We start from the raw sequence: 27,158 nt of genomic DNA, 5'->3' as shown, positions 1-27,158 counted from the left end.
TGCCCATACAAAATTATGTCACCATCACCCTTGGATGCGGGTGCATGTGATGTGGAGGTTTCAGGTTCCTTGTGTTCATCAAGGTCATGTCTTACCAACTTAATAGAATTCTTTGAGGAAATGACAAAGTTGCTTGATGAGGGAAGGGCTGTCGATGTCATATACATGGACTTCAGTAAGGCGTTTGATAAGGTTCGCCATGGTAGGCTGATGGAGAAAGTGAAGTCGCATGGGGTCCAGGGTGTACTAACTAGATGGATAAAGAACTGGCTGGGCAACAGGAGACAGAGAGTATGAGTGGAAGGGAGTTTCTCAAAATGAAGACGTGTGACCAGTGGTGTTCCACAGGGATCCGTGCTGGGACCTCTGTTGTTTGTGATATACATAAATGATTTGGAGGAAAGTATAGGTGGTCTGATTAGCAAGTTTGCAGACGACACTAAGATTGGTGGAGTAGCAGATAGTGAAGGGGACTGTCAGAGAATACAGCAGAATATAGATAGATTGGAGAGTTGGGCAGAGAAATGGCAGATGGAGTTCAATCAGGGCAAATGCGAGGTGATGCATTTTGGAAGATCCAATTCAAGAGTGAATTATACAGTAAATGGAAAAGTCCTGGGGAAAATTGATGTACAGAGAGATTTGGGTGTTCAGGTCCATTGTTCCCTGAAGGTGGCAACGCAGGTCAATAGAGTGGTCAAGAAGGCATACGGCATGCTTTCCTTCATCGGACGGGGTATTGAGTACAAGAGTTGGCAGGTCATGTTACAGTTGTATAAGACTTTGGTTCGGCCACATTTGGAATACTGCGTGCAGTTCTGGTCGCCACATTACCAAAAGGATGTAGATGCTTTGGAGAGGGTGCAGAGGAGGTTCACCAGGATGTTGCCTGGTATGGAGGGTGCTAGCTATGAAGAGAGGTTGAGTAGATTAGGATTATTTTCATTAGAAAGACGGAATTTGAGGGGGGACCTGATTGAGGTGTACAAAATCATGAGAGGTATAGACAGGGTGGATAGCAAGAAGCTTTTTCCCAGAGTGGGGGATTCAATTACTCGGGGTCACGAGTTCAAAGTGAGAGGGGAAATGTTTAGGGGGGATATGCGTGGAAAGTTCTTTACGCAGAGGGTGGTGGGTACCTGGAACGCGTTGCCAGCGGAGGTGGTAGACACGGGCACGATAGCGTCTTTTAAGATGTATCTAGACAGATACATGAATGGGCAGGAAGCAAAGAGCTACAGACCCTTAGAAAATGGGCGACATGTTTAGATAGAGGATCTGGATCGGCGCAGGCTTGGAGGGCCGAAGGGCCTGTTCCTGTGCTGTAATTTTCTTTGTTCTTTGTTCTAATAGCAACACAGGCAAATGCATTCATAGGTTAATGCAAGCAAACATACAACTAGCACAAAATAGAAATGTAATGCACATTTGCAAATGAACCACGAGGCCTATTGGGACAATTTCCCTCTTTGTACTAACGTTGCTTCTGTTCTTCAAAGGCTAATTTTGTGAGTATGCTGTGCTTCTAGCAGCTTGTTATGAATCATCAGTCTCCCCGTAGCTTTACTAGCTAATCTCACTCATTCTAAAATACTGACTTGTTTGCAGTAGCGGATGACATTCTGTGTAGCTGTGTGCCACTTTATCTTGCTGGTAGCTAAATCTGAGATTCATCATCAAGAATGCCTATCCTTATTCTTTGAAATATCTCATAACTGTGGAGGATTCATTTATAACAAAAGGGTTGTTTCCATCTATTCTCACCAGGTTTTTCCCCTCCTCTCCTAACTTACTGCCTCCTTGCTGGAGTTATAATGCTATGGCAACAGTATCTACTTTGCTGTATTAGCCTTTATTTATGCTTGAGCCTTAATGGCAACTGTTAGCAATCTATCCAATCATGGGCATCATCAAAGCCAAACTCAAGTTGTTCTCACCCGGTGTCCACATCAGCATATTTCCAGCAGGGATTGCTGGATAGGGTACTGTGACTGAAAAATATAAAGTGAGCCCCTGTTGCTGTCCTGGCTGAGAACAAGTAACACAGTACAAACCAGGGATTGAATCCTGGAGTGTCCTGGTCTGTGTATCTCAACTATGCACTAGTTTACCTCATTGAACCATCAAAGGCATCTGTTTTGCTTTACTTTGTGAGACTGAAACCTGAGAGCAAATTTTGAAATTTTAGTTTGTCAAAAAAACTTGGCCTAAATCAATTTTTTCTACAGAATTGAAGAGGAGGAGTGGGACAAGTACATTATTCCTTCAAAAGCAGAGACTGAAAAATATAAAGTGAGCCGTACATTCAGCTTCCTCAAGAACAGAATGACGAGCACCAGAAATAAGGGCAAGGTAAATAATCTTTTATTATTCAATCTACAGTACTTTCTATGAAGTAGTGCAGTTGGAACCAGTTTGCACATCATATAGCATGGGAATACATTGGACATCTTTGTAAATTGTCGGATTACCGCATAGTTTTTGGCTCATGTAATGTAGTGGCTTGTAATTTATTGCTGAGACTGCAAATAATCTATATGGTGTAGTATCACATAGTGAGTTTTGTTAAATGTTTAAATGTTTGAATTTTATTAAATAACATAATCCTTTTTAATTAGCCTCATTATTGTAACAACTAGTGTCACCCACCTTCCACAGAACTTCAATAGCAGTAAGCCTCTTTTAACATCCCTTTGACATTTGTTTAAATTTGCTTGCTTCCTTGGGTGGTTAGTCTAGTTTTCCTAATTTTGTGGTCTCTGGTTTCATACAATCATGGAATAATACAGAACTAAAGGAGGTCATTTGGCTGATTGAGTCTGCGTCAACTCTTTCAGACGGCAATCCAGTTAGTCTCACTCCCCCACTCTTTCCCCATATCCCTGAAATATTCAAGCTTTAAATATTTATGTATTTATGTGATTCCCTTGTGAAGACTAGTTCTTCTGAAGAATCTGTATCCACCATCTTAGCAGGCAGTGCATTCCAAATCCTAGCCACTTATGTAAAAATATTTTTCCACGTGTTGCTTCTGGTTCTTTAGCTAGTCACCTTAAGTTTATGCCTTCCAGTATCGAGACCAGCCATTGAAAACAGTTTCTCTTTATGTAGTCTATATAAATACTTATTTTTTAAAAAACGTTTTGGTAACATGGGAAACCTAGCCTTTCTTTTGAACTTATAATTGACATCCACAGATCATGCCATCAACCACATTGTTTATTCCTTCATGTGTATTTCCTATTTATGTTGATACTCCTTGGACTACAGAACAAAGACTATCTCTTGAATTTCCTGTGATTGCATGGTCTCTTCAGTGAGATTGACTAGACTGAGATGTATAATTTTTCCGTTCAGTCCAGTCACTTTTGTGGCTTTATTGCCTCTATTTCTTACATTTATGTTTCCAGTGATAAGCAAAGCAATAGTAAATGAACTGAGACCACCGACTTAGGGGCTTGGTGACTTTAAACTGGCTTAGCCATTAAAACACAAATTGCCTCAAAGTCCACGGATGTGGGTTTGAATGCCATCAGATTACACCCCAGCCTTGCAGTCAAATTATTCACATGCTTCTGGTTATTAATTAAATTTCCAATGTAGAAGACTTATATTGCTTTGCTGAAAAGAGTGAGAAAAATTTCAGTATTTTAATTTAAGCCCTAAAATTGGATGTGTAATGTATGAATAACTATGGATAGGCCAAGCATGAAGCCACTTCCTTCTCCTCTCATGACCATGGACTTAACATCACTGGGCTACCCTCTGGCAAATGATTTTATTAGCATGCCTACTGTTTGGCTAAGGCTGACTGAGTTAAGTAGATGAAACCTAAGCCTGGGTATTTGATCTTTCACATGCCAATAATTTGGGAGGGAGGGAGGTGGAGGTGATGGTAAAGCTACCAATATTAAAACAATGGCAAGCCATTGGACAGCTTACTGTGTTATATATTCAGTACGCTGCCACCTTAGTTAGTCTAGCTAGGGAGATTCTTAGTCTGGAGTAGTTAAACATTAATCTTTATTACATTATAACTATTTACACTTCATATCAGTTTGTGTGACTCCTCCAAAAGCCACACTGATGTGAAGTGTAAATAGTTACATGGTAGAAGCGGGCCCCAACCTCAATGAATTTCGTGCTCGGCATGACGTTGAGTTCTTCTTCCGTCGCCTTCACCTCTGGGCTCACTTCTTTGACCAGGAGCCCTCCCCACAACCAGCAGACCCATTCACCCACCTCCAGCATTCTGCCTCCACCTGGACCCCTCCTTCTGGCCTCTTACCCGCTCTTGATCTTTTCATTGAGAACTGTCGGTGAGATATTGGCCGTCTCAATTTCTCCACTCCCCTCACTCACTCTAACCTGTCTCTCTTTGAACTTGCTGCACTGTATTTTCTCAGGTTTAACCCTGACATTGTGATCAAACCTGCTGACAAGGATGGTGCTGTTATTATCTGGCGTACTGACCTCTACCTTGCAGAGGCTGAGTGCCAACTCTCAGATACTTCTTTCTACCTCCCCCTGGACCATGACCCCCATCGCCGAGCATCAGGGCTGTCACTGACCTCATCTCTTCCGGAGATCTTCCCTCTATAGCTTCCAAACTCATAGTCCCGCAACCCCGGACAGCCCGCTTCTACCTCCTTCCCAAAGTCCACAAATAGGACTGTCCCGGCCGACCCATTGTTTCAGCCTGTTCCTGCCCCACTGAACTTATTTCTACCTATCTTGACTCTATCTTTTCTCCCCGGTCCAGTCACTTCCCACCTATATCTGTGACTCTTCTGGCGCTGTACGTCTTTCTGACAATTTCCACTTTCCTGGCCCTAATCGCCTCCTCTTCACTATGGATGTCCAATCTCTCTACACCTCCATCTCCCACAAGGATGGTCTGAGGGCTGTCCACTTCTTCCTTGAACAGAGGCCCAACCAGTCCCCATCCACCACCACCCTCCTCTGCCTGGCTGAACCTGTTCTCACATTGAACAACTTCTCTTTCAACTCCACTCACTTCCTTCAAATAAAAGGGATTGCTATGGGTACCCGCATGAGTCCTAGTTATGCTTGTCGTTTTGTGGGGTATGTCAAACATTCCTTGTTCCAGTCCTACTCAGGCCCCCTCCCCCGACTCTTTTTCAGGTGCATTGATGACTGTATCGGCGCCGTTTCCTGCTCTCGCCCTGAACTGGAAAATTTCATCAACTTTGCTTCCAATTTCAACCGTTCTCTCACCTTTTCATGGTCCATCTCCGACACTTCCCTTGCCTTCCTCAACTTTCTCTGTCTCCATCTCTGGCGATAGACTGTCCACTCATATTCATTATAAGCCCACTGACTCCCACAGCTACCTCGACTACGCTTCCTCACACCCTGCCTTCTGTAAGGACTCCATTCTGTTCTCCCAGTTTCTCCGTCTCCGACACATCTGTTCTGATGATGCAACCTTCCACAACAGCGCTTCTGGTATGTCTTCCTTTTTACTCAACTGAGGATTCCCCCACTGTGGTTGACAGGTCCCGCAACCATGTCCAACCCACTTCCCGCACCTCTGCCCTCACCCCTTCCCCTCCCTCCCAGAATCACGACAGGATTCCCCTTTTCTCACTTTCCACCCCACTAGCCTCCACATCCAAAGGGTCATCCTCCGTCATTTCTGCCACCTCCTGCTTGATGCCACCACTAAATGCATCTTTCCCTCCCTTCCCCTGTCAGCATTCCGAAGGTCTCATTCCCTCCGTGATACCCTGGTCCACTCCTCCATTACCCCCACCACCTCGTCCCCTTCCCACAGCATCTTGCCCTGCAATCGCAGGAGGTGTAATACTTGCCCATTTACCTCCTCTCTCCTCACTATCCCAAGCCCCAAACACTCCTTTCAGGTGAAGCAGCGATTTACTTGTACTTCTTTCAATGTAGTATACTGTATTCGCTGCTCACAATTTAGTCTCCTCTACATTGGGGAGACCAAACGCAGACTGGGTGACCACTTCGCGGAACACCTCCGCTCAGTCCACAAGCAGGACCCCAAACTTCCAGTTGCTGGCCATTTCAACACTCGCCCCTGCTCTCATGCTCACATCTCTGTCCTGGGATTGCTGCAGTGTTCCAGTGAACATCAACGCAAGCTCGAGGAACAGCATCGTATTTACCGATTAGGCACACTACAGCCTGCCGGACTGAACATTGAGTTCAGCAATTTCAGAGCATGATGGGGCCCCCCCCCATTTTACGTTTATTTTTAGTAATTTTTTCTTCTTTTTTCTTAATTTTTTTTGTGTTTATTTTCTTTTATTTTATCTTAGTTTGTTCAGTTTGCCTACCCGCTGTTTCTTTCATGTTTGTACTTGTGGCTGTTCAATTTTCAGTCCATTAGCACTCTATCTGTACTAATGCTTTGTCTTTCAACACACCATTAACATATTGTTTGCCTTTGCCCAATAACCTTCTGGTCGGTTATTCTCTGTCGCTTTGTCCTATCTACATCTTCTCCTTTGTTATCTCTTGCCGCACCCCTGCTTTACTTGCTTAAAGCCTTTCACATTTCTAATATCTGCTAGTTCTGAAGAAGGGTCACTGACCTGAAACGTTAACTATGCTTCTCTGCCCACAGATGCTGCCAGACCTGCTGAGTATTTCCAGCATTTCTTGTTTTTATTTCAGATTTCCAGCATCTGCAGTATTTTGCTTTTATCACCATGTTATATGTTTGTTTGGTATACTGCCACCTTAGTTAGTCTAGCTAGAGAGATTCTTAGTCTGTAGTAATTAAATATTAATCTTTATTACATTTGTTATGATCGAGGTGGGAGGAGTGTCTTTTCTAGCTCCACTTCTCCACAGGTCACAACATATATTTTTTTGAAATGTTTACCCAGTCGTCGATGCAATCATATAACTCTGCTCTTTATCCCAGAATAAAGTACACCAACCAAGTTTCTTTAATAAACAACAAAATTATCAGTTTATTATAAAACAAGACTTAACCAGTAACAAAGAAAAGCATTAACACACAGATTGAAATATGAAAGTTCCCCTTTTTAATTTCCCCACACACAAACGGAAAAAAATATAGAAATTCTCTCTGCAGAGGACTGTTAGAAAAAAAAAGACAAAAAAGAATACTTTGGTGAAATACTTGCCAATTCTTGAAAAAAAATAGAAGATATGGAAAGATGACAGTTGTCCCTTTTTTGGTCTGGCATGCCAAATATGCTTAGATGACTGTCACTGGCATCTTTCTAGAGCAGTTCTTTTCAGGCGACGTTGAGGATCAGTTTGGCATGCTTTCCAGAAGAAATGCAGCATCAGGGGTTTCTTGCAGGCTTTTCAGGAGAAATGCAGCATCAGTTTATTTTTTATACTTGATTCTCAGGAAGTTCTCAAAGGGATGGAAGAGGGTGAGCTGATGGTGGCTGCTCTCTTGGCTGGTTTTCTCCAACTGTCTTCAAAACAATTGTCCAAAGCGAAACCAAATATACAATATCTCAAGAGTCAAGCCTCCTGACCCCGATAAATCTTGATCTGTCACTTCTCTGTAAACATCTTCCCCAGGTCACCAAGGTTTCTGTTGTTTATTGCTTAAAGCATATGACTTCCAGCAAGGCTGTTGTTAAACAATATCTCAGTGTCCTTTCATTGAACTGTCAGCAACAAAGCAAAGTCCAGGTTGTATAAAATCTTCAGCCTTCCAGTGAATCCATTTTCACAATTATATAAGTCCTCAAAAACATATACTTAACAAAAAATAAAGAAGCACTTTGTAACACATTATAACTATTTACACTTCGCGTCAGTCTGTGTGACTTCTCCAAAAGCCACGCTGCATCTATCTTCGAGTCTCTCTCACATGTGATCTCTTACATCATCACGGTAGGAGATATTCTTTACAGTCTCTCAACATTAACTCTTTCAGATGCTTATACTACAGACTGAATACAGTTAGCAATTGTATTGAGAACAATGACCATTGCAAGCAGAATCACAGTACTGTTACAGCGCAGAAGGAGGCCATTCCGCCCATTGTGTTTGTATTGGCTCTCCAAATGAGCCAATTCCTAATGTCATTCCCCTGCCTTCTCCCCGTAACCCTACACATTCTTCCTGCACATATATTCCTTCTGTTAACCAGTACAGCATCATCATTGTCATGATAAACTCTGCAAATGCATATCTGCTGTATGTTAATTTTTACAAAATAAAAAGAAATTGAAGTCTTCATATAAAACTGTTTATGTATACTGGAGCTCTGTGTGATTTGCCACCCCCAACCCCCACCAATCTTTTACTTTAGCAGGGAAAACATAAGGATACCAAGGAGAAGGAGAAATGGAGCAATGGCCATCACTTCATTGCAGGGATTATTTCAGGGATAGTGCAATGCATGGTTTGTGACAAGCTTGTTGGTGGAAAGGATGTTCTACAGTGCTTCAGTAAGTAGCAAGCTTTCACTTTCTAGGGGTAAACTGTGAGTTGACGTTCCTGATGCAGTGTTGCATGACTGAAGTTTGTATACTGAATTTGGGCACAGTGGTTAGCATGACTGTAATGGCCTTAGCACTCAGATTCCCAATACGCACAACTACCAGACTAATCTCTGAATTTGGAGTGCTAAATAATAAAATTTACCTTACAGTAATAGTTTTAGATACAAGTCTCAATAGTTCATTTTGTCCTGAAGTAACATTTTTTTCTTCAATTTCCTTCTTGAAGCAACAATAGAGCTGATTAATCTGACTCCCCCCTTCCCCTCCCCCCCCCCCCCCCCCCCTGCCCCGACCGCCTTCCCTATCCAAAAATAACCATTTCCATAGATATGGAAGTCAAGAAAAAGAGTAGAGACCAGGCTCGCTAGGTGTCCATCCCTTTTACATTAGTATTTTTGGAATGTTCCTTGGGGGTTGGGGAGAACAGAAACATAGAAAATAGAAGCAGCAGTAGGCCATTCAGCCCTTCGAGCCTGCTCCGCCATTCATTATGATCATGGCTGATCAACCAACTCAGTAACGTGTTCCTACTTTCTCCCCATACCCTTTGATCCCTTTAGACCCAAGAGCTATATCTAACTCCTTCTTGAAAACACAATGTTTTGGCCTAACTGCTTTCTGTGGTAGTGAATTCCACAGGCTCACCACTCTCTGGGTGAAGAAACAGCTTGTTCTTGCAGCAGGCAGAGGCATGTTAATGAGACAGAGGGAGTGGGAGGGCACGCTCCCACCTTGTGCTCCCGATCTGGCTGCTTGCTCAATGCCTCAGCACAGGGATGCCCAGAATACAAGGCAATGTAGCCTGACCCAAAACCCCTGCCTACCAGAGGGTCTGTGGAGATCCCAGGACAGGCTGAGTGACAATCAATCTTCCACAGATCTATGCATTTAGTTGGAGATTTTGGGTGCTGATCTCCATTAGCAGCCACAAAGTTGCTAACCTCTAAGGTCTGGCATGCAGCTGCAGAGAGATCTGTATCTTCACTTTACTTTCCTGCCTCTTCCATTGACGTTGGGCATTTCCAGGTGGCAACCCTGCTTCGAAGCTGCCTCCAGGCCATGCAAATATAACTTCAAGTGTGTTGCTCCAGTCTAGCACTGGAGTGAGGAGTAGAACAGAGGAATATCTGTTCTCATACTCCTGAGGCAAAGTTAGTAAAAAAAAAAATCATTTAACATTTTTTTTACCTGTAACTATATTGCAATTCTATCATCAAGTAAGAGAAAAGCCAGGTTAATATTTGGGTTGTACATCCTACAGCAGAACTGGTTTGGAAGATAGGTCAATACTTACATTTTGATCAGGGAATGATTGCATAGTGGTTATGTTACTGGACAGGTAATCCAGAGGCCTCGACTAATGATCCTGAGACGAAAGTTCAAATCCCATCATGGTAGCTTGCGAATTTAAATTCAGTTAATAAATAAATCTGGAATTTAAAAGAAAAAGCTAGTATCAATAATGGTGAACCATGTTACTATCAGATTGTCATAAAAACCCATCAGGTTCACAAATGTCCTTTCGGGAAGGAAATCTGCCATTCTTACCCAGTCTGGCCTCTGTGTTTCCAGGCCCACAGCAATGTGGTTGACCTTAACTGCCCTCTGAAATGGCCTAGCAAGCCACTCAGTTAAGGGCAATTAGGAATCAGCAGTAAATGTTGGCCTTGTCAGTGATGTTCACATCCCGCGAATGAATTAAAAAAGCTGGTACTGCCACACCTGCTGTGTATTTGTCATCTAATTTATTTCTTTTTCAAATTTCTAGCATTTACAATTTTGTTTTATGTTTATTTTTGCTAAAAATGTGTTCTTTTTCAGATTGTACCATGAGTATTCATAAAAATTGCAGAGATTCTGTTCCTATGTGCACCAAGGTCAAGCATCTAGTAAGTACAAGCCCTGGAACAGAAATAAAAGAACAAGGGTCCATGAAAATCTCTTTTTAAAAAAAATATTCTCAGGCTGTGACCATCATTGGCTTTACTGCATTAATTGTTCATGCCTAGTTTTCCTGAGATGGTGGTGGTGGGTCTTCTCCTTAGCCACTGCAGTTCTTGTACTGATCATGATTCAGTGATGGCGTTAAGCAGGGAATTCCCATATTTTGATCCAGAAACAATGAGAAAATGGTGATAAGTTCAGGACATAGAAGCACTGAGAAAGTGCAAAAAGATTTACAAGGATGGTACCAGCACTGAGAGATTACAACTGTCGGGGAAGACTGAACACGTAACAGCATTCGTCCTAAGAAAAGAGAAGATTTATCAGTAAACTGATAGAATTTTTAAAATAATGAATGGGATGGATGTGGAGAGAATATTTCCACTTCTGGGAGAATCTGAAACGAGGGTCCATAAATACAAGATAGTTAAGACTAAATCTAGCGGAAATAAGGAGAAATTTCTTTACTCAGAGAGTGGTTAGAATGTGGAACTCGCCACCAAAGAAAGTGGTTGAGGCAAATAGCTTAGATGCTTTCAAAAGAAAACTACAAGAGTACACAAGAGAAAAAGAAACGGAAAGATAAGCTGAAAGGTTGAGATGAGGTGGATGGAATGGGAAAAGAATTGTGTAGAGTATTCTTCTTCTTTGGCCTCCTTGTCTTGAGAGACAATGAGTAAGTGCCTGGAGGTGGTCAGTGGTTTGTGAAGCAGCGCCTGGAGTGGCTATAAAGGCCAATTTTAGAGTGACAGATTCTTCCACAGGTGTTGCAGATAAAATTGATTGTCGGGGCTGTTACACAGTTGGCTCTCCCCTTGCGCTTCTGTCTTTTTTCCTGCCAACTGCTAAGACTCGCCACACTTTAGCCCCGTCTTTATGGCTGCCCGCCAGCTCTGGCGATCACTGGCAACTGACTCCCACGACTTGTGGTCAATGTCACAGAACTTCATGTCACGTTTGCAGACGTCTTTAAAGCGGAGACATGGACGGCCGGTGGGTCTGATACCAGTGATGAGCTCACTGTACAATGTGTCCTTGGGGATCCTGCCATCTTCCATGCGGCTCACATGGCCAAGCCATCTCGAGCACCGCTGGCTCAGTAGGGTGTATATGCTGGGGATGTTGGCCGCCTCGAGGACTTCTGTGTTGGAGATACGGTCCTGCCACCTGATGCCAAGGATTCTCCGGAGGCAGCAAAGATGGAATGAATTGAGACGTCGCTCTTGGCTGACATACGTTGTCCAGGCCTTACTGCCGTAGAGCAAGGTACTGAGGACACAGGCTTGATACACTCGGACTTTTATGTTCCGGGTCAGTGTGCCATTTTCCCACACTCTCTTGGCCAGTCTGGATATAGCAGTGGAAGCCTTTCCCATGTGCTTGTTGATTTCTGCATCTAGAGACAGGTTACTGGTGATAGTTGAGCCTAGGTAGGTGAACTCTTGAACCACTTCCAGAGTGTGGTCGCCAATATTGATGGATGGAGTATTTCTGACGTCTTGTCCCATGATGTTCGTTTTCTTGAGGCTGATGGTTAGGCCAAATTCGTTGCAGGCAGCCGCAAACCTGTCGATGAGACTCTGTAGCCACTCTTCAGTGTGAGATGTGAAAGCAGCATCATCAGCAAAGAGGAATTCCCTGATGAGGACTTTCTGTACTTTGGACTTCGCTCTTAGACGGGCAAGGTTGAACAACCTGCCCCCGGATCTTGTGTGGAGGAAGATTCCTTCTTCTGAAGACTTGAACGCATGTGAGAGCAGCAGGGAGAAGAAAATCCCAAAAAGTGTAGGTGTGAGAACACAGCCCTTTTTAACCCCACTCAGGATAGGAAAGGGGTCTGATGAGGCACCGCTATGCTGAATTGTGCCTTTCATATTGTCATGGAATGAGGTGATGATACTTAGTAGCTTTGGTGGACATCCAATCTTTTCTAGTAGTCTGAAGAGACCACGTCTGCTGACGAGGTCAAAGGCTTTGGTGAGATCAATGAAAGCAATGTAGAGGGGCATCTGTTGTTCGCGGCATTTCTCCTGTATCTGACGAAGGGAGAACAGCATGTCAATGGTCGATCTCTCTGCACGAAAGCCACACTGTGCCTCAGGGTAGACGCGCTCGGCCAGCTTCTGGAGCCTGTTTAAAGCAACTCGAGCAAAGACTTTCCCCACTCTGCTGAGCAGGGAGATTCCACGGTAGTTGTTGCAGTCACCGCGGTCACTTTTGTTTTTATAGAGGGTGATGATATTGGCATCGCGCATGTCCTGGGGTACTGCTCCCTCGTCCCAGCACAGGCAAAGCAGTTCATGTAGTGCTGAGAGTATAGCAGGCTTGGCACTTGATTATTTCAGGGGTAATGCTGTCCTTCCCAGGGGCCTTTCCGCTGGCTAGAGAGTCAATGGCATCACTGAATTCCGATTTTGTTGGCTGTATGTCCCGCTCACCCATGACTGGTAGAGGCTGGGCTGCATTGAGGGCAGTCTCAGTGACAACGTTCTCCCTGGAGTACAGTTCTCGGTAGTGCTCAACCCAGCGGTACATTTGCTTGCATTGGTCAGTGATTGTATCCCCTGATTTAGACCTGAGGGGGGCGATCTTCTTGATGGTTGGCCCAAAAGCTCTCTTAATGCCATCATGCATTCCTCTGATGTTTCCGGTGTCAGAGGCCAGCTGAATATGACTGCATAGGTGTTGCCAGTAGTCATTTGCGTAGCGCCTGGCTGTTCTTTGTGCAGTGCTTCTGGCTGCTTTAAGTGCTACGGATGTTAACTCGCTGGGGGCTTTCTTGTAGTTCAACCATGGTTACACTACTCCCCACCTCACTATCTGTCTAGGACGCTCCATTTAAAGTGTCCTCTTAACCATATCTTACAATAAGAGCCATCAAGAATAATCTTTCCACAACATCTTCATCCACGAACGCGTCCAATTATGAAAACAGAATTGAACTATTCACCCTTGTGCATTCCCTTAGTGCCTGTGTTGATGGTGCCTTTGCCTGTCTAAGTACTCCGACGCAGTGCTACCCCACTGGCTGCAGCTTGGCTGGTGGAAGGCCCTCAAGTAATTCTGGGCTTTGAAGGCCTGGCTTCGGACTGAATCACCTTGCCATGGGTGGCACCAGTCTGGGCAATGAGGCAACAGGAAGGCACTGGCAGTATTGGGAGCAGGAATGCGATCATCCTGAGAGAGCACAGCAAGTTTGTGCTCCATGACGCCATTGTTACTCCCCCAGGGCAGTGCCTCAGCAATTTTAGTAATCTGCTGGAGGACAGATTGCTGGGCTGCTGCGAAATCCTGTATGCACCTTTGAGCACTAAGATCCGTAGCCATGATGGCAGTGGTCTGAGTCTGTATGGCAGCAAGCATGAGGTGTGGCATTTGGGATTCTCGCAAGATGACAGAAATCATGACGGCTGCCCAGAAACTGGGCGCACACCTGCAAGATCTGCTTCCTGTGGTCACAGACCAGCTGGACATTCAATGAGTGGTAGCCATTTCTGTTCAGGAATCTGACTGGCTGCTCTGTCAATGCCTTAGGTGGGTGCAATCGATGACCACCCCCGGAACTGAGGGAATCCATCAGTGATGGAAAAGCCCAAAGTCCTCTGTGCCTGCGCAGGCCGAGCTGTGTCAAGTGGATCTAGTCCCCCGCCCTCCGGAATAGGGCATCTGTGACCTGCCTGATGGCGTGATGAGCTGCCAATTGCGAGATGCCACCTAGGTCTGCAGCAGACTCTGGAACAAGCTGGTTGCATAGAAGTTTAGGTCAGTGGTGACCTTGACAGCTGCAGGTAAGGGACTGCCATGGGGGCTGCGAGATTCCGGTCATTGCAGATCTGAAACCATGTGCCTGGATAAGCGTAGCCTCCTATGGCACTGGCGCCTGTCATTTGCAGGTGGTTGAATCTTGGGCAGTAGACCCTTCTTCCCCTTGCAGCCCCCACTGTGCTCCTCTGGTCGCCTCCTGTCCAGAAGGTTGCTTCTGCTGAAGTTCATCCTGACTGCTCTGTCCAATGTCATAGTAGTCTGTTCCCATCTGGCCTCCTACAGCCAGGCTTTGTACATTCACCAGGCCTTCCCCTGCCAACTCCAGCTGCTCAGTGATGCCAGTGGGCTAACATCCCTCTCTGGATTTCTACCACTCCCGACTGAGAATAGCTAGTTTTCCAGTTCCAGCAATGGCTACTCTGTGGCACCTTTGGAGCGACTGAGCTTTATTTTGCATCTCTGCATTATTTTAATCAGCCTTTCTCATTGCCCTCATAGCCCTCCACATTGTTCATGACCTGTTCACCCTGTCATGTTCCAGACATGGCATTCTCCCCAGCTCGAGAGGCGGTGGGACACAGTGCCGACCTCCGAGAAGGCGATCTTTAAATCGCGCTTGCCCCTCGAACAAAATGGGCTTTAAAAATTCGGCCCCAAGAGTTCACCTCCCTAGCCACCTGCTGCTGTCCCCTTCAGAGGGCATTACTTGAGGGCCTCCTGACCCTCCATGGAAACATGGCATCTCTCCTTCTGTCCACCTCCATGACTAAGGCCCCCAGCGCTGCATCTGGGAGCTGCAGAACTCTCTCTCTCTCTGCGCTGGTGCTCTATTTCCCTTCTCTCTGATTGCAGCACTGAGAATCAGCAGCAGCTGTCAATGCAGCTTCATTTTATTAGGGAAAGACTGCCTTTAAAAGCAGATGGCTAGGCCAGAACACGTGCTAGTCGCACACGCTGTTTGCCCACTGTTGAGCGTTTAGCCAGCAGCGCGGATCTCACTGGGCTGCACGCTGAAATCATTCAAATAAGGAGATAACACGAGGTTTGTGTGCTGCCTCCCTCAGTGGGAATGGGTGCATGCAGATCATGAATTGCGAACCCTGTGCCCGAAAACAGGTGAGAATGATTTTGTAGCCCTTTGTATTTAATAATATGTAGCCACAATGATACAAATCAAAAACTGCAACAGTGGTCACCTTCTACATCTCTTCCTCCACAGAACCTCCTGGGTTTTGCCTCTAACCCAGCTCCTCCCTCTTTTTCCCCATTTGGGAGGAGCCAAACTTGAACTTCCTTCTGCCAGTCCACTCAGGATTGTCACAAATGTAATTCATTCATTCATGTGCATATTGCATCCTGTATCCATTGTGTACAATTGCAATAAAGATGTCATCTGACATCTTCCCAAGACAGGTCAACTCAGATTCCAGGGTACTGGACCGCTGACCCAGATTTGAATCCTGGACTGGAATCCTTGAGGCAAATTTCACAAGTTTCAGCGAGCTTTTTAAACTGGCAAAGTGTGCCATAGACAACAACTGTAGAGATCTCTAGAACTGGTCAATCTTCCCCAGACAACTGGATGAGTTTAGAAATGCAGGGAGGCAATTATGAATTGTTGGCTGCTCCACTGTTGGTTTTTAAAAATTTGTTCATGGGGTACGGGCATCGCTGGCCAGGCCAGCATTTATTGCTCATCCCCAACTGCCCTTGAGAAGGTGATGGTGAGCTGCCTTCTTGAACCACTGCAGTCCTTTGGGTGTATCTACACCAACAGTGCTGTTAGGAAGGGAGTACCAGGATTTTGACCCAGTGACAGTGAACAAACGGTGATATACTTCCAAGTCAGGATGGTGTGTGGCTTGGAAGGGAACTTGCAGGTGGTGATGTTCCCATCAATCTGCTGCCCTTGTCCTTCTAGGTGGTAGAGGTTGCTGTCTAAGGAGCCTTGGTGTGTTGCTGCAGTGCATCTTGTAGATGGTACACACTGCTGCCACTGTGTGTCTGTGAAGGGAGTGAATGTTTGCGGATGGAGTGCCAATCAAGCAGGCTGCTTTGTCCTGAATGGTGTTGAGCTTCTTGAGTGTTGGAGCAGCACCCATCCAGGCAAGTGGAGAGTATTCCATCATACTGCTGACTTGTGCCTTGTAGATGGTGGACAGGCTTTGGGGAGTCAGGAGGTGAGTTAGTCGCCGCAAGATTCCTAGCCTCTGACTTGTTCAAGTAGCCCTGGTATTTATACGGCTACTGCAGTTCAGTTTCTGGTCAATGGTAGCCCCTAGGATGTTGATAGTGGGGGATTCAGCGATGGTATTGCCATTGAATGTCAAGGGGAGATAGTTAGATTCTCTCTTGTTGGAGATGGTCATTGCCTGGCACTTGTATGGCACGAATGTTACTTGCCACTTATCAGCCCAAGCCTGGATATTGTCCAGGTCTTGCTGCATTTCTACACGGACTGTTTCAGTATCTGAGGAGTCACGAATGTGGCTGAACATTGTGCAATCATCAGTGAACATCCCCACTTCTGACCTTATGATTGAAGGAAGGTCATTGATGAAGCAGCTGAAGATGATTGGGCCTAGGGCAGTACCCTGAGGAACTCCTGCAGTGATGTCCTGGAGCTCAGATGATTGACCTCCAACAACCACAACCATTTTCCTCGGTATGACGCCAACCAGCTGAGAGTTTTCCCCGATTCCCATTGACACCAGTTTTGCTAGGGCTCCTTGTGTTGATGCCAATGCTGTAGATGTACTGGAACAGCTTGGCATGGGGCGCAGCGCGTTCTGGAGCACAGTTATTCAGTACTATTGCTGGAATGTTGTCAGGGCCCACAGCCTTTGCAGTATCCAGTGCCTTCATTTGTTTCTTGGTATCACATGGAGTGAATCGAATTGGCTGAAGACTGGCATCTGTGCTGCTCGGGACTTTAGGAGGAGGTCAAGATGGATCATCGACTGGGCATGTCTGGCTGAAGATTGTTGCAAATGCTTCAGCCTTATCTTTTGCACTGATGTGCTGGGCTCCCCCATCATTCAGAATGGGGATATTTGTGGAGCCACCTCCTGCAGTTAGTTGTTTAATTGTCCACCACCATTCATGACTGGATGTGGCAGGACTGCAGAGCTTAGATCTGATCCGTTGGTTTTGGGATCACTTAGCTCTGTATATCGCATGCTGCTTACGCTGTTTGGCATACAAGTAGTCTGGGGTTGGAGCTTCACCCGGTTGATGCATCATATTGAGGTATGCCTGGTTCTGCTCCTGGCATGCCCTCCTGCACTCTTCATTGAAAATTGTTAGATACTCAAGTATTTATATAACAGAGTGGATTTCCAATTATTAAAATAGAAATTTATAGTTCACAGGAGAAAATCTTCACTCTCATTTTGTAGACTGGTCTTTATGACGGTAATCTTTAGACATGAGATTCCACTTTCTTTAAAAACAGTAAAGTTTGCATTGTTTTGAGCACAGTGGCGCAGTGGTTAGCACCGCAGCCTCACAGCTCCAGGGACCCGGGTTCGATTCCGGGTACTGCCTGTGTGGAGTTTGCAAGTTCTCCCTGTGTATGCGTGGGTTTTCTCCGGGTGCTCCGGTTTCCTCCCACAAGCCAAAAGACTTGCAGGTTGATAGGTAAATTGGCCATTATAAATTGTCACTGGTATAGGTAGGTGATAGGGAAATATAGGGACAGGTGGGGATGTTTGGTAGGAATATGGGATTAGTGTAGGATTAGTATAAATGGGTGGTTGTTGTTCGGCACAGACTCGGTGGGCCGAAGGGCCTGTTTCAGTGCTGTATCTCTAATCTAATCTAAAGTTCTCAGACATCATGCATATGTTTGAAATTCTTATCAGTTCGCATTTTGCCAAAAATAAGTTTATTATTTCATACATAACATGACAGAAAGTTATGCACCTGATAAGACATAAAATGCATGCATCATACTTCTCCTCCTAAAGCTAATTGGACTGGGATAGGGTCAGTGCGTTACAGTTGAGCATGCAATTATTGGTGATGATAAATATTCAGTACTTGTTATGACAACAAAATGGATGAGGTGGAGCTTTTTGTGTGTGGAAATGTTATATCAAAAATGCTATTGTGTTTTATTGCGTTATCCTATTCTTACAAAATTGGTGTTTTTCCTCAGCGGAAGCCTCAAGACAAATATCACGTAGTATCCCGAAGCAAACCAACCCATTGTGTGCACTGTAAGTATGAATAAATGCATCAAAACATTTGTGAAATTAAATCTATTAATTTGTTGAAATTTTGATTTTCTGGCCACTGCTTGAATTTCTAGTGTTAAATCAGGTTGGCAGCAGTGGGAATGAGTTAGAGAACTGTAACACTAAATGTTCACCAACTTCTCCACCTGCCTCACTTTTCATCCACTTTTAAACGGAAATGGGGTGATAATAAATCTAGCAATGTCACGTCCTTGTTTTCTATCATTTCTGCATCATTTGTACAGAATTGTATTCCATGCCAGGCTCATATGGCTGTCAAGCATTGCTAGGCACCATGGATAAGGTAGAAAAATTTCTGGGACCACAATTTAACATTAATGAGTATAATAAGGAGATTACAGCGCTAATTTTCTTGCTAGCCAGGAGCACTCACAGAAGAGGTGCAATCAACCAGAAATATGGTTCTGGAGATCTGCAATGCTGGGTCTCTGCTCCCCACAAATGTGACACCATTAGGCCCTCCCTCATCCCCTTGTTATGCTGCAGCTCAGGCAAGTGCACTGATGCAGATCGAAACTTTTTGATGTTACAGGAAGCTCTGATTTTTTTTGGGGTGCAGCAATACTCAAACATTTTAAGCCTATGAAAAGGGGGCACTGTGAAAAGTTACAGAGCTGTTGAGGTAGGATAAGTCTTTGGCCAACAGATTTGGTACAGAAAACCCAATAAGCTGGTTCAGGAGCATTTCAGCTACTGTAAAAAAAGAGCATTTTGTTTGGATCTTCTGTCCTGCTATGAGGCTGCTGAGAGGTGAAGGATGAGGGTGCTCTTTACATGATATATATGAAGGAGGAGAAGGATCAGGAAGCAATGCTGGATCTGAGGATGGTGAGATGTAAACAGAGGAGGAAAAGACTGCTGACTTGGAGGAACCCAGTTGAGCGAACATGCAGAGCAAGGCTAACATTCCTAGATTTCTCTGAGAAGGGATGCTTCAGCAGCGCTGTTTCAGCAGGGAGATATTAAGAGAACTCTTGTCACTGGCTGGAAGACAACGTAAAGCTATGATTCCTAAGCCTCCATAGCTCTTCCTGTGCCAGTCAAAATTACAATGGCATTCAACTTTTATTTCATAGGAATCTTTCAAGTGGCCACAGGGGATATAGCCTATAGCCTGCTCAGCTGGTCTGCGGTCTGTAGATGCATTCACCGATTCACTGATGCCATGTTTGCCAGGGTTATTGACTACATTATCTGTCTGATCTGCTCAGTGTAACAGTGTCTTCTGTTTTAAACTATTACAATATCTGTTATTTTAATAGCTAATTCACTTAAGGATGCTTCACAGTCTGCATTCCTGTCATTGAACACCACCTCATCGTCTTTGCCTATCGGAATTTCTGCTCTCAAACGAGAAACCTCACTACAACATCAGCCATTGTCAAAAAGTACTTCTAGTATTAGTATAGACAGGTAAGCAGAATTTTGCAAAATTGTTTCCCTTGTAAATATAGTGAGCATTTTCTAAAATGTTTTATTTATCTGTGTTAAATTGTTTTCTTTTTTTGTTTTGTAGAAGAATCATGGAGTCTCTGGAGGTGGAGCTGGACAGCTATGTTTCTAGGAACAAATCACAGTCTGAGGAATTACTTCAAGCAATGGGGTCATCTCCTTCAACAGAATCACTTGCATCAGAGGGTGAGCATCTGTGAACGGTTACATATAGAGAGGATAGTAAATGGCTGGTAGTGTAATCTGGGCTTCATAAGAACATAAGAGATAGGAGCAGAGGAGGCCAACTGACGTTTGAGCCTGTTTGCCATTCAGTAAGATTATACTTCAGTATCCCTTGATTCCCTTAGTATCTAAAAAATCTCTTGACTTCTGATTTGGATACACACAACCACCAAGCATCCACAGCTCTCTGTGATAGAGAATTTCAAAGGTTCACAACTGTTTGTGAGCAAAGAAATTTCTCATCTCCAGTCCTAAATGACTAAAATCACTTGCAATGGCTTCTTTTCCTGCTCCCGCATCGTTATCTCTGGTGTTTCCCCCCCATGGTTCCCTCCTGTTTCTCATGGACGATTTTAATCTCCATATAGATTGGACAAATCAAATTGGCAAAGGTCGCTTTGAGAATGAGTTCATAGAGTGTATTCAGGACAGTTTCTTAGAACAATAAGTTGTAGAACCAACCAGGGAACAGGCTATTTTAAACTTGGTAATGTGTAATGAGACCAAGGGCTAAGTAACAATCTCATAGGTGGTGGGGTAGCTCTGTTCATTAAGGATGACATTAGTACTATAGTGAGAGATGACCTTAGTTCTAAAGATCAAGATGTAGAATCAGTTTGGATAGAAACAAGAAATAGAAAAAGTAAGAAGTCACTTGTGGGAGTAGTTTATAGGTCCCCTAAAAGTAGTTACACTGTAGGACAGAGTATACAGGAAGAAATGATGAGGATTGTAAGAAAGGTACAGAAATAATCATGGATGATTTTAATCTACATGTAGATTGGACGAATCAGATTGGCAGAGGTAGCCTGGTAGATGCGATGGTAGAGTGTATTTGGGACAGTTTCTTCGAGCAGCATGTTCTAGAGCCAACCAGAGAGCAGGCTATTCTAGACTTGGTAGTGTGCAATGAGACAGGATTAATTAATGACCTCATAGTAAAGGATCCTCTAGGGAAAAGTGATCATAACATGCTTGAATTTCGCATTCAGTTTGAGGGTGAGAAGTATGGATCTAAGACAAGTGTTTTAAGCTTAAATAAAGGTAATTGCAAGGGTATGAAGGCAGGGCTGGCTAAAGTGAACTGGGAAGTTATGTTAAAGGGTAGCACAGTAGAGAGGGAGTGGCAGACATTTAAGGAAATATTGCATAACACTCAGCAAAGATATATTCCGGTGAGAAATCTATGAAAAGGACGCACCATCCATGGCTAACTAAGGAGGTTAAAGATAGTATCCAATTGAAATAAAAAGTATACAATTCTGCAAAGTAGGTCAGATGATTGGACAGAATTTAATAACCAGCAAAGAATGATGAAAAAAATAAGGAGGGAGAAAGTGAAAGAAAGCTAGCTAGAAATATCAAAATGGATAGTAAGAGTTCCTACAAGTATTTAAAAAGGAAAAGAATCGGTAAAGTGAGCATTGGCAGAGAGTGAGTTTGGGGAATTAATAATGGGAAATAAGGAAATGGTGGAAGCGTTAAACAGATATTTTATATCTGTCTTCACTGTAGAAGACACAAATAACATCCCAGAAATACTTGTAAATCAAGAGGTGAAAGGGAGGGAGGAACTTGAAGCAATTACAATCACCAGGGAAAGTTACTGAGAAAACTATTAGAACTAAAGTCCCCAGGACCTGATGGCCTACATCCTAGGGTCTTAAAACAAGTGGCTGCTGAGATAGTAGATGCATTGGTTGTAATTTTCCAAAATTCCCTAGATTCTGGAAAGGTCCCATCAGATTGGAAAATGGTAAATGTAACTCCTCTATTTAAGAAAGAAGGGAGACAGAAAGCAGAAACCTACAGGCCAGTTAACCTAACATCTGTCATAGGGAAAATGCTAGAATCTATTATTAAAGAGGTTAAAGCAGGGCACTTAGAAACTCTTAATGTGATCAGGCAGAGTCAACATGGTTTTGTGAAAGGAAAATCGTGTTTGACTAATTTATTAGGGTTCTTTGAGGCCGTAACAAACAGTGTGGATAAAGGGGAACCTGGAGATGTCATAGAGTCATACAGCACTGAAACAGGCCCTTTGGCCCACCGAGTCTGTGCTGACCAACAACCACCCATTTATACTAATCCTACATTAATCCCATATTCCCTACCACATCCCCAATATTCTCCTACCACCTACCTACACTAGGGGCAATTTACCTATCAACCTGCAAGACTTTGGCTGTGGGAGGAAACCGGAGCACCCAGCAGAAACCCACACGGTCACAGGGAGAACTTGCAAACTTCACACAGGCAGTACCCAGAACTGAACCAGGGTCGCTGGAGCTATGAGGCTGTGGTGCTAACCACTGCGCCACCCATGTGGTGTACTTGGATTTCCAAAAGGCATTTGATAAGGTGCCACATCAAAGGTTACTAACAAAATAAGAGCTCATGGTGTAGGGTGTACCATATTAGCATGGATAAAGGATTGGTTAGCTAACAGGAAGCAGAGAGTAGGGATAAATGGGGCATTTTCAGGTTGGCAAGCTGCAACTAGTGGAGTGCCACAGGGATTAGTGCTGGGGCCTCAACTATTTGCAATCTGTATCAATGACTTGGATGAAGGGACCAAATGTATGGTTGCTAAATTTGCTGATGACACAAAGATAGGTAGAAGAGTAAGTTGCGAAGAGGACATAAAGAGTCGGCAAAGGGAGATAGATAGGTTGAGTGAGTGGGCAAAAATTTGGCAGATGGAGTATGATGTGGTAAAATGTGAACGTGTCCACTTTGGCAGGAAGAATAGAAAAGCAGAATATTATTTAAATAGGGAGAGATTGCAGAACTCCATGGTACAGAGGGATCTGGATGTCCTGGTACATGATTCACAAAACATTTGTATGCAGGTGCAGCAAGTGATTGGGAAGGCAAATGAAATGTTGTCATTTATTGCAAGGGGAATGGAATGTAAAAGTAGGGAAGTTTTGCTGCAGTTGTACAGGTTGTTGGTGAGACCACATCTGGAGTACTGTGCACAGTTTTGGTCTCCTTACTCAAGAAATGATATAATTGCATTAGAAGCAGTTCGTGGAGGTTCACTTGACTGATTCCTGGGATGAAGGGGTTATCTTATGAGGAAAGGTTGGACAGGTTGGGCCTGTATTCATTGGCGTTTAGAAGAATGAGAGGTGATCTTATTGAAACCTATAGGATCCTGAGGGGACTTGACTGGGTGGATGCTGAAAGTTTAAAAATAAGGTGTCTCCCATTTAAGATTGAGATGAGGAGAAATGTTTTCTCTCAAAGGGTTGTTAGTCTATGGAATTCTGTTCCCCAGAGAGCAGTGAGGCAGGGTCATTGAATATTTTTAAGACTGAGTTAGATAGATTCTTGATTGACAAGGGAGTCAAAGGTTATAGTGGGTAGACAGGAAAGTAGAGTTGAGGCCACAGCCAGATCAGCCATGATCTTATCAAATGGCGGAGCAGGCTCGAGGAGCCGAATGGCCTACTCCTCCTCCTAATTCGTATGTTCGTATGTAATTATGTTTTTTTTAAGTGTAGCCACTGTTGTAATGTAGGAAATGCAGCAGCCAATTTGCACATAGCAAGGTCCCACAACAGCAATGAGATAATGACCCAATATCTGTTTTTTCCATATAGAGTGGATAATGAAATACTATGGGGAATAAGTGATACAGGGTCATCACTTTAACATTGTCACATAGATAGTGAGGAGAGGTTAGCCATGACCTTTTCCTACTTTGAAAAAAAATTGTATAAAAACATATGAATGAGAAAACATGAAAAATAACAATGATTATATCTACAATAAAAAGACACTGGAAGCTCACAGCAGGTCCATCAGAATGTGAAAGAGAAGGAGCAGGTTACTGCTTTAAATAACGAACCTCCATCGGACCCTTGTCAGATGTATGCTGAATTAAGTTTCAACATCATAAAAATTACAGGATTACATCCGAGTGGTGTTTTTGAGTACAAACTTTTATCTTCAAAAAAATTACTTTCGAACATGATCAACATTCTGGGGTAATTCTTTGGGGTAATCTTTTGGTAATTTGGGTACGCCAACAATTTTCTGCTGTTCAAATTAATGAATGGAAAATAACAACAATTTGTGTTTGTATAGCATCTTTAACAAAATAAAAAGCCCCGAGTCACTTCACAGGAGAGTTATAAAACAAAATATGACACTGAGCCACATAAGGAGATATTAGGGCAGATGACTAAAAGCTTGGTCAAAGAGATAGGTTTTAATAAACATCTAAAAGGAGGAAAGTGAGGTAGAACGGTGGAGAGATATAGAGAGGGAGTTCCAGAGTTTAGGGCCTTGGCACTGAAGGTCCTAAACCGTGGAGTGATTAAAATCGGGGATGCTCAAGAGGCCAGAATTAGAGGAGCAGGGATATTTTGGAGGGTTGTGGGACTGGAGGAGGTGCCGGAGATAGGGAGGGGCGAGGTCATTGAGGTATTTGAAAACAAATGAGGTGTTGAAAATAGTGGGCGCAGTATGCGCGCAAACTCTGTGCTCAAAGCACTAGACTAAATCTCCCGATGTTTGACTATCTTCCAAGTGATATATTTCTTGAAAGTCATTGACTTTCAATTTCCATTTTACCAGATAATGTGGTCCCTTCTATGCGTGGAGACCTTGAGTTTGATGCACAGGAATTTAAAGCTGAGTCCTGGAGCCTTGCTGTTGATCATGCATTCAGTAGTAAACAACAGAAAGATCTGATTAAGAGACAAGATGTGATATATGGTGAGTGTGCTATTTAAATAATGTAGGATTAGCAGTTGTTTGGGAATCACAAAGGTGTTTAATTTTGTGTTGAAGTTTTAAAAAATTTAATTGCTTTATGCTATTTGGCGCTTTCAAACTGTTATAAAATATTAAAGAATTGTCCAAAATAATTTTTCCCCTCATTGTTCATATTGAGAATTCTTAAACTACTTGTTTTTGCGCATGAGGACCAAAGAAATGTTTGGGAAGACCATTTGACCCATTGAAATTCATCATTCCATTGGTCCAGTTCTTCCACCATAGCATTCAGTGATATTTTGCCTATACAAACATGCCTGGTAGATTATTCAAAATATTTCTAGGTACCTCTTTTAATTTACTGTATGTTAATTTGCACACTAGTCCAACTTCTCATCAGAGCATAAGAAATAGGAGCAGGAGTAGACCATACGGTCTATCGAGCCTGCTCTGCCATTCAATATGATAGTGGCTGATCTTCAACTCCACTCTACTTTCCCACCCACTCCCCATATCCCTTGATTCCCTGAGAGATCAAAAATCTAATTAATTCAGCCCTGAATATGTTCAATGATGAGAGCATCCACAATCTTGTGGGGTACAGAATTCCAAAGGTTCCCAACCCTCTGAGTGAAGAAATTTCTCCTCATTTCAGTCCTAAATGGTCGATCCCTTATCCTTATCCCGTGTTCTAGATTCCTCAGCCAGGGGAAACAAACTCTGTGTCTACCCTGTCAAGCCCCTTCAGAATCACTTTTCATTCTTCTCAACTCCAGTGAGTATAGGCCTAATTTACTCAGCTTCTTATTAGAGGACAACCCTCTCATCCCAGGAACCAATCTAGTAAACCTTCACTGTACTGCCTCCAATGCAAGTATATCTTAAATATGGAGACCAAAACTGTGCACAGTACTCCAGGTGTGGTCTCACCAAAGCCCTATACAATTGTAACAAGACTTGCTTATTCTTGCACTCCCATCGCTTTGTGATAAAGGCCAACATGCCATTTGCCTTCCTAATTGCTCGCTGTAGCTGAAAGTTAGTTTTCTATGTTCCCTGTATGTGTAAAAGTTTTTTTTTTTAAATCCTGCTTTTCTACCCTTACTACCAAAGTGAATAACCTCAGACTCCCCCACATTATTCTCCATCTGCCATCTTGTTGCCCACTCACTTAACCTGTCTATATCTCTTTACAGCCTCTGTATGTCCTCCTCACAGCTTTCATTCCCACTAACTTTGTATGATCAGCAAACTTGGATATATTACTCTTGGTCTCTTCGTCTAAGTTATTAATATAGATTCTAAATACCTGAGGCCTCAGCACTGATCCTTGCCGCACTCCACTAGTCACAGCCTGCCAACTTGAAAATGCCCCTACTCTCTGCTCCCTGTAGGTTAACCAATCCTCCATCCATGCTAATATATTACTCCCAACTCCATGAGTCCTTATCTTGTGTATTAGCCTTTTGTGCGAACCTTATCGATGCCTTTTTGAAACTGCATTTACTGGTTCCCCTTTGGCTATCCTACTAGATACATCCTCAAAAAACTCTAATAAATTTATCAAAAACGATTTCCCTTTCATAAAATCATGTTGACTTTGTCTGATCGTACTATGACTTTCAAGTGTATTATTAAGACTGCCTTAATAATAGCTTCCAGCATTTTCTCGACGACTGATGTTAGGCTTACTGGCCTGCAGTTCCCTGTTTTCTATCTCCCTCCTTTCTTAAATAGCTGTGTTACATTTGCTAGCTTCCAATCCACTGGGACCATTCTAGAATCTAAGAAATTTTAGAAAATCATAACCAGTGAATCTCCGTAGCTTCCACTTTTAGAACCCTAAGATGTAGGCCATCGGGTCCTGGGATTTGTAAGTTTTAATCCCATAAGTTTCTCCAATACTTTTTCTCTGCTGATAATTAATTATGTTAAATTCCTCGCTCTTATTAGCCCCTTGGTTAATCTCTATTTCTGGTGTGTAATTTGCATCTTCTACTGTGAAGATGATACAAAATATTTGTTCAACGTCCCTGCCATTTCCTCATTCCCTATGATAATTTCTCTGGTTCATTTTGAAGTAATAACTTGAATGTACCATGTCTAATACTTTTTTTTTTAAACTTTCCGATCTGTTTCCTAATCTCTTGCCTTCCTGGACTATAAAAGTTTAGTTTTTCTGATCCTTCCTCATAGTTTACTAACTTGACAGTTGCAATTACTTCCATTGTTTTAATTCTGTACCCTTTCAAACACAAGTATTTTTTCTACCATTTGGTAACCAAGTTTCCAACCA

At 43.3% G+C, this 27,158-nt stretch overlaps 1 protein-coding gene across 4 annotated transcripts in view; it reads left to right on the top strand.

Moving 5' to 3' along the window:
- Positions 1-27,158, top strand: part of arhgef28a (Rho guanine nucleotide exchange factor (GEF) 28a) — a 564,358-nt gene that overhangs the window by 377,703 nt on the left and 159,497 nt on the right. For all 4 annotated transcript variants that reach the window (XM_068029539.1, XM_068029540.1, XM_068029543.1 and 1 more), the window contains 7 exons: positions 2,229-2,352; positions 8,297-8,435; positions 10,311-10,378; positions 18,358-18,418; positions 19,720-19,870; positions 19,974-20,095; positions 24,722-24,862. In XM_068029539.1, coding sequence (XP_067885640.1) covers positions 2,229-2,352; positions 8,297-8,435; positions 10,311-10,378; positions 18,358-18,418; positions 19,720-19,870; positions 19,974-20,095; positions 24,722-24,862 — 806 coding nt within the window. The remainder of the gene's footprint in view (positions 1-2,228; positions 2,353-8,296; positions 8,436-10,310; positions 10,379-18,357; positions 18,419-19,719; positions 19,871-19,973; positions 20,096-24,721; positions 24,863-27,158) is intronic.

Source organism: Heterodontus francisci, chromosome 4, assembly GCF_036365525.1.
Source record: "Heterodontus francisci isolate sHetFra1 chromosome 4, sHetFra1.hap1, whole genome shotgun sequence".
NCBI lineage: Eukaryota > Metazoa > Chordata > Chondrichthyes > Heterodontiformes > Heterodontidae > Heterodontus > Heterodontus francisci.
Note: the sequence above shows the minus strand (reverse complement) of the source record. Positions and strands in the feature narration are given on the sequence as shown.